The sequence below is a fragment of the Xenia sp. Carnegie-2017 genome, unplaced genomic scaffold, assembly GCF_021976095.1.
Source record: "Xenia sp. Carnegie-2017 unplaced genomic scaffold, XeniaSp_v1 HiC_scaffold_19, whole genome shotgun sequence".
Taxonomy (NCBI): domain Eukaryota; kingdom Metazoa; phylum Cnidaria; class Anthozoa; order Malacalcyonacea; family Xeniidae; genus Xenia; species Xenia sp. Carnegie-2017.
The window spans coordinates 2,720,849-2,728,665 of NW_025813481.1; the positions used below are offsets into that span (position 1 = coordinate 2,720,849).

General features: G+C 32.4%; 1 protein-coding gene across 3 annotated transcripts in view; it reads left to right on the forward strand.

Annotated features, from left to right (window-relative positions):
• The window catches only part of LOC124438458 (probable serine/threonine-protein kinase ireA), a 59,742-nt gene extending 54,216 nt beyond the window's left edge, over positions 1-5,526 (forward strand). For all 3 annotated transcript variants that reach the window (XM_046988618.1, XM_046988617.1, XM_046988619.1), the window contains 7 exons: positions 489-524; positions 1,227-2,081; positions 2,280-2,318; positions 3,142-3,249; positions 3,548-4,230; positions 4,362-4,977; positions 5,175-5,526. In XM_046988618.1, the coding sequence (XP_046844574.1) occupies positions 1,292-2,081; positions 2,280-2,318; positions 3,142-3,249; positions 3,548-4,230; positions 4,362-4,977; positions 5,175-5,176 (2,238 nt within the window). In that variant the 5' untranslated portion in view covers positions 489-524; positions 1,227-1,291 and the 3' untranslated portion in view covers positions 5,177-5,526. The remainder of the gene's footprint in view (positions 1-488; positions 525-1,226; positions 2,082-2,279; positions 2,319-3,141; positions 3,250-3,547; positions 4,231-4,361; positions 4,978-5,174) is intronic.
• The last annotated feature ends 2,291 nt before the right edge of the window (positions 5,527-7,817 follow it).

Genomic DNA, 7,817 nt, shown 5'->3' on the forward strand with positions numbered 1-7,817 from the left:
AGATTAAATGCAACTTTTATCAAATGTATATCTTTTGAAGCTTCCAAAGATTCAATCATGCGCTTTTTCCGTATACTATCTAACTAAGGCCGACGGATTATAAGAATTTGATTCTTGGTGCGTCTTGTGATTTTCTTTTGACACAGATTCATCGCGCTGTAGACCTAAACTTTGTGGTTTATAATAAGTTTGTCATGTAAGTTTCAATTTACAATGCATTGTGACGTGTGGGTACCTCCCTATTTGGAAACTACATACGAATTAAGATTGGACTGCACCGAGGGCTTTGTACTACGAGACATTTTAAAATTTTTTGATCCTGTTCAACCTCATATACTTCTTTTTTAAAAAAATTGGCGCCTTTATTTTGTTGTTTGAGTTATCTGTTGGCAACGGTTTTTTATTTTTTAATTAATGCACTGTGAATCAGTCAACCTGTCATTTGTAATCGTAATTAAAATATCTTATTGTTTGTTTATTTAATGTAGAAAAAAGTCGAGAGAAAGTAAGTCCACTTCCTAAAGGTTGGTATATTTATGCAGCATATTTACAAAGATAAAGTTGTTTGGTGTTGCTATTTTATTTACCTGTGTAATCTAGAATTATAATGTTCTTGGACTTGTGAGACATGTAGAAACTAAAATATGACTGTTTAGGTTATTTCAGGCTTGCTGTCCAAATATTTTATACATATGGTTAGCCCAAATGTGTTATCGAATAATGTACACTTTACGAAAAATCGACAAGAAAACGGGCTGTTCAATTAGGTCCAATTCTAAAAGTGTTTATTTAAAAAAAATTCATTTTTTATGGTTACATTATGCTTTTTTACACTTAATTATATCTACATTGACTCTTAATTCATGTAGTTCCCTGGACGAATCACGTTTTTTCATGGAAGAGTTTTTGTGTCAGTGCAGCAAATGTTCTAGTCCGTTGGTTAATGATAACTATTTTCTCTCATAAAGTCCGTCCCTTTTAGTTTTCTTTTTATTTTGATGTTTTTAAAAAGTGATAACCATGCAGACTGAAACAGTTGGATGATATTGGAGGATTTCTTTGCGCTTTTAATTACAAGGAAATTCACCATATTTCTGAATCATAAAGCAGGGTGAAAGTAAACGTTTATAAAAATTTCCAGTTGTGTAAACCGATGGTTTTGAGCTTTAACACATATAATGTGCATCTTTCTCTTCTTTCTCATAATCAATTTTTACATATTACAGATACTGATATGACAAATTAATGAGAAATTACTTTGAAGAAAAGAAACGTTTAACGACTGTCCAGCATGATTTCTGCTAAAATGTCTCGCGGTAAGTTGACCCTGTTATGTTGTAAAGATGAAAAATATTACGCGTTGACTTGTTGCCACGTTGGTTTGTCAATTCATTTGGAGTGGAATGATGACTTTGTTGCGATTCAAGATGAAAGTAGTGAAAACAAAGAAAGCATTCAGCGTTTATTGCATAAAAATAAATATACTTTCTCGGATGATGACAGCGTGGTTGGTCATTTTTCTGACTTCTCTTATGGTCCTGATATCGATATCATGTCTATCACTGTTGGCAATGAAGAGGATTTTCAGAAGCTTGTTGGTGATGAATTGGAAGATGTTGATTCAAACTTTGATGACGTATTTAGCAAAATTCACGAAAGGCTATGCCAAGAGGAATCTGTGATAGTTCGCACAGACACTGGTACTGAGGGCTACTTGTGTGAACTTATGTATTCAGTTTTTGTTGAAAAACATGTGATTTTGCGTAATGTTATCATAATAAAAAGTGATGAGTCATTTCTTAAGGATGGTGACGCTGGTGTTCTTGTTTATTTTTTGGATGAAAAAAATAATTGGCAACCGTTTGCGTATGGAATTGCAGAAATAACTAATAATCACGGGACATATTATGCCTGCATGAGATTAAACATCGCCTTAAAAGCACTCGGCCTTCAGGGTGGTCAGTTTTTTAAACCGAAGAACAATGGTGACCATCTATCCGTTAGTGATAAACACATCGTCGACGGCACCGCATTGAACAACACCAACCGTGACGACAATAGTCGCACTGCCTCTTATAAAGGTAAAAAGTTGTTTCATTTTATTTTCCTTCAAATTTTCTTTAATATTTTACTGGTCGAAACGTTTTTAATATGACAACGGTAATGACAATTGATAATACAATATAAATAACGTCATACAAGTATAAAAAAATATACATATAGCAATCGACTTTTTGACTATCAATTTTTCATGCTTTTGTGTCTTTGTGATGTTTTAGAGAAAGTTGACGAGAGAACATATCACGAACATGAACAAGGTAAGCATAGTGGAAATCATCATATTATTGTTTGAGTTGAATATTTTAGTAAAATATAAACTACACTTTTCACTATTGTAGATGTTTAAACAGATGCAATATAAAATACTTTAAATGTAGATATGATCTTCGCACTTTGTTGGACAATTTAAGCAATTGTCTCATAAACCTGAAAAAAATTCAGGTGACTCAACGGGATAAAACATTCTTTCGTATGAAATACTTTGCAGCTTTTGGTTATTCGATGAAAACAACAATGCTCTCAACACTTTCTTTTCTGTGTTGACAGAAGACATTTCGATAATTATTTTCGATGGTCATAATTTGCTTATTTTAGAAACTATAGCAAAATAGTAAAAATCAGTAACAAATCTGTAGTTTGCTACAGATTTTCATCCGATTTTTCGAGTCCGGCGACTTTCCATGTATGACAAGAATACGTAATATGGCGTCAGTGTCGGTCCGACAAATCGTTGTGTGTAAACGTACCTTTAGAAACTACGTCATGTGCTTTACCAAATACATAAACAAACATTGATTTTTAAGTAGAGTGTGGTTACAAGTATCTCTGAGTGTTTCGATGAAAAATAGAATAATGAAGTTGTTAATATTACTATTTTTGAAAAATTTTCTTATTGTGTTACTAATAATAATAAATTTGAGTCGCAACTGTAATACTTTTCTTATAATTCACAGCCAATTAACGTTAACAGGATTAGAATAGTTAAATTTCAATTTTTTGCAATTTTTTTTTGCAGTCTGTTTGCAATAGTTACTGTTATGTTAATTATGTTGATAATATTTATTGCTCTTTTTACTGCAGCGGCACACATTTATTCAAGCCAACTTGAAATTGCTGAGAAAACGGACAACAAAATACTCAAACTGAAGTTTCTAGCCCAGATGCATATCAATGAATATCACAATTTGGGTAAGACACTATTTAAAATATAAAGCTAATTGTTTGCAATAAAAATGTTAGATATCGAATCCACATTCCTGTTGATTATCTAAAGGTAAAAGGTAGGTCCCTTTATCGCAGTTTATGTAGCAAACGTACTTTGAAACCACGATTTGTGCTTGCACTTGAAACTAACAGAGCCAGAGGCGTACTGAAATTTTAGACTGATGAAATCTTTTACACCACATTAATATTAGAATTATTGAAATGTCTATTGACTATTTGACTATTTTTTATATTTTGCTAAATGGCATACAATTATTTTAAGTTGGGTTGTCGGAAGAATGGAATTGCGTTGACAAATCAGTGATGCATCGCGAAAAGTTTGAAATGATGCAAAAACATTGGCTTGAACATCCAGGTGATATTAGAATTAAAGGCGATGTACGTGTGATTTTCAAGGAAAAGTTCTTGATTGGCGAAGGAAGTGATGGAACCGTTTATCTTGGTTTGGGAAAGGATGGTTATGGAAAAGCTGTAAAACGAATCCTTAATAATAGATGTATCCATTCTGCTCTACGAGAAAAGAATGTTTTGAATGAGCCAAACGCAAAGGAGTCGAAACATGTTGTAAAGTATTGGAACTTCGTAAAAGAGGAAGGAGAAGATTTTGTCTATTTGATATTAGACTTGTGTGAACAAACTTTGACAAGTTTTGTTGAGTCTACTAGTTTAGATACACTTCAAGAAACCCTTCCCGAAATCCTTAGACAAATTTTAAATGGATTATCTGATCTTCATAATGGTCCAAATTCTATTCTTCATCGGGATTTAAAGCCTTCTAATGTTCTTCAAGACGTGAAAGGCAAATTTATGATAGCTGACTTTGGCTTTAGTCGAATATTGAAAAGTAAATCAACACATCAAAGCAGTCCTGGTACAGGCAGTTATGGTTGGTCCGCTCCTGAATGCTTTGGTGAGGGTCGTTACAAGAAAGAGTCTGATATAATGGTAGATATGCTCGTTAAAAAATATATAGCTATTGTTCAGCTCTGCAAATAACGAATAAACTCAATTTTTTAGCATTTCCGTATCTACAGTTGATGTTCTGACTATTTATGGTTTTTTTTTATGAATATTAGAGTACAGGAATGGTGGCTTATTATGTTGCAACAAAAGGGGAACATGCTTTTGGAACTGAAGAGAATATATTGAAAAACTTAATAAATGGAAACCCTGTTGGCTTAAAAAAAATCGATGATGTTCAACTTAAAGATCTTCTTTCATGGATGCTACAGCATAAGCCTGAACTCAGGCCATTAGCCAATGTGGCGTTAAAACATCCTTATCTACAATCCAATGAGGAAAAGTTTGACATGCTGTGTGATGTTGGAAACCAACCGGAGATAAAACAACCAATATGTCGAAATTCAGATGTTCGTAAGCAGTTGGACTGTCCCACAGAATGGATGAATTGTATCGATGATGAAGTTTTGAAAGATTTAACAACATATGAAGTAAACAACAAAAAAAGGACTGTAACCTACGAGTCTTCATGGGCAAGTTGTTTGAGATTCATACGTAACGTTGATCAGCACTGGCATGATAAATCTCGTTCACGTCTATCGTCATATATCAAGGAAGGCAACTATAAAGAGTATTTCATGCAACGTTTTCCCGAACTTCCTCTACTGGTGTACAAAATTATTAGATCGACTGACTGGAAAACAAGACCTAATCTCAAAAAACATTTTACCTGTAAGCTATTTAAATAATACCCCATTTTTACGACTTAGCCATGTTAGAGTTTCATGCATACTAACATACTTCTCTGTCACATTGAACTTTTTTTTCTACTCTGTAAGATGTATGTTTTAAGCATTGTATAAATGATTCAACCTTCTCAACGTTAAATAAAATTAAGTTCTATATTTTCCCGTTGCAAACGTTTTTAGGAAACATAAATCCTGTGAAAATTGAAGGAAGTCAATGGAAAGGCAATTGAAGATATTATTGAGAACCGTAATCTTGATGGAAAATGAAGTATAACCAACTCTTAACTTATCATGTGCCACTTTCAAATTGTTAATTTGAACAACGACCAAGAAATTGATTTATAAATTCATATCAAGGATTACTTACATGTATAGTCACTAAAGTATGGATTATTAATAGACTTAAATTCGATCATATATGTGTGTAAAGGTCTCAATAGATGTAGGACATGAATGCATGAAAAGCAATTAGGGAAATGTTGTATTAATTATAGTCGTAGAGCATCTTATTAACAATTTTTTGTTGGTGTTTGTTTGGTTGAGAAGTTTAAAGTTACTCTAATGAACAGTTGCTATTATAGATTTGTCTCACAACAGTGCATCTACGCAGATCAAATCAACTATCGTCGTTCATTTTAAGGTCACGAAGACATTTCTCCAGTAATTGCAACAGGATTTGGTTATCTGTCATGATCTCTGATTTTTTTCTGTTGTGGAAAATGAAGGTTTGTGTTTGTTTGAAATGATCGATTAATATTGTTTATTAATGTCTATTTTGAACCCATTGCCTCTAATTGAAAGAGATTGATTGTCAGTCTTGATTGCAAGAATACAGCATATATTGCAAGGAAATGTTATCATTCAATGTTTCCAGAAACTGTGTTATTTCCTTTGTTTAAACTTAACTTTGTATTCATGCAGGCTTTATAAATGTCATCTCCAAATCTTCGTCTTAATTAAAATGCTGTTACATGTTACATTTTTCATGTTGCATGAGGCATTGTATCATATCTTCAGTGAACATTACAAGAAATGTACATTCGTTCTAGATTTGACAACGATTCTAGTGATTATTTCCAAAATTGCAAGTAACTTGCGACTTGTATCGTTAGCGTTTTGTTTTGGAGACTTTCTATATGTGATCTCCCCTGTGGATCTATCTTTTCTCAGTGCCTCGTTCTTCGATTTCTGCCTTTCTCGACAATACTCGACCTAAACCATCATAAACAAATATAAATTCATAGCCGCGTAAAATACCTTTTTGTAACAGCTGTTTTAATAATGGTTTTTCAAAACAGGCAGCGTCACAAATAGCACCTACTATGACAGCGTCTTTTTGTTAACAGGCTACACTTTTCTCTCCACTTTTCTTTTCTTTTCTTTTCTTTTCTTTTTAAATTATGTTTAATTCATTTTGTTTGTCTATTTCATAATTATAAATAATTCTTGCATGTTTTTTTGTTTTTTGTTTAAGCATTGGTCAGCAAACACGTTGTAACGATACATGAACTATACAGAATAACTTTTTTCTTGTTTGTTTTTATTAACTTTTCGTTAGCAATAATATTTAGTCTTTCCATATGATCATGTAAAATGTTAGAGTTTGATATTTTTCTCGAGAGTTTTTAGTTGTTTTTTTTTAGTCGATGAAAAGCAAAATTCATAAGAATCGATGACAAGAAAATCACGGTCCATCATGCATCTCTATTTCTAAATACGTTTTTCAAAACAAAATAAAATTGGCTAAAAGCAAAGCACCTCTCTTGTATGTACGTATTACATGGTATTTTATACGTCATCATTTTTCATTTATAATTGTTTGAGATTCTTTTACATTTTATTGACTTGTTTTCTTTGACGATGAAGACGAAAATCTTTATGATCATCAAATGAAGATTAGCCATGCGAGTGTTTAGTAGACTGGGGACTAGTAAGATTAATGTAATTTTTTTGTAAATGGAAACATCGTCGTTAATAGATTTAATACTCTCTAGCAATAATATAAATAAAATTAATAAATATTTACGAAATGAACTCACATGAAAATAGTTTAATAACCATCAAAGTTAGTTAAGTAAACGAGAAATATTATAGGTTTAGTATATGTAGATATCAAAATGATTCACAGTTTGTTTTTCATCAACGCTTCAATGTGAGTAGATATGATATATACAGGGGCGGATCTAGAGTATGTCAAATCCGTCGCGCGACTGATGTTTGAAATTCAAAAATTACCTATTCATATTAATTAAAAATTCATTAATTATTCTTATTTTCTTATCGTATTTACTTCGTGATAAAAATCCCGCATTATTTATTATTGAAAACTAATGACTAATCCAATGAATATCTCGTTGGTGACCAGATCAGTTGAATTTTAATTGACCTGGAATAACCGACTGATAAGCGGGGTGGCTTGACTGGTTCGACGGATAAAGGAGTCTATGAACGTCAAAAACGCTTATTTTATTGGTCAATAGCCAGATCAGTGGACAGTCTGGAATGGTCTCGACTGATAATAAGGGTGGCCGGACGTATAAGGAGTCCAATTGCTATCTTACAATTGGTTCATTTGAATTTTGCTTTATTGTGATTGGTTTGACGGATTTCGACTGATAGCCAACTGAACTAACATAGTCCAGCTCACTGTCTGAATTGAATGTTTGATCGTTTTATAGTAATTTTTATAAGCATGATAGAAACTAAACTACAATCAGATGGAATTTATGGAATTCTTTTACAAATTCATATATTGACATGAATGCTGCTGTCCAAAATGTGAATTTTTCAAGAGGAAATTTATGGATAAATTTTAAATGCTTG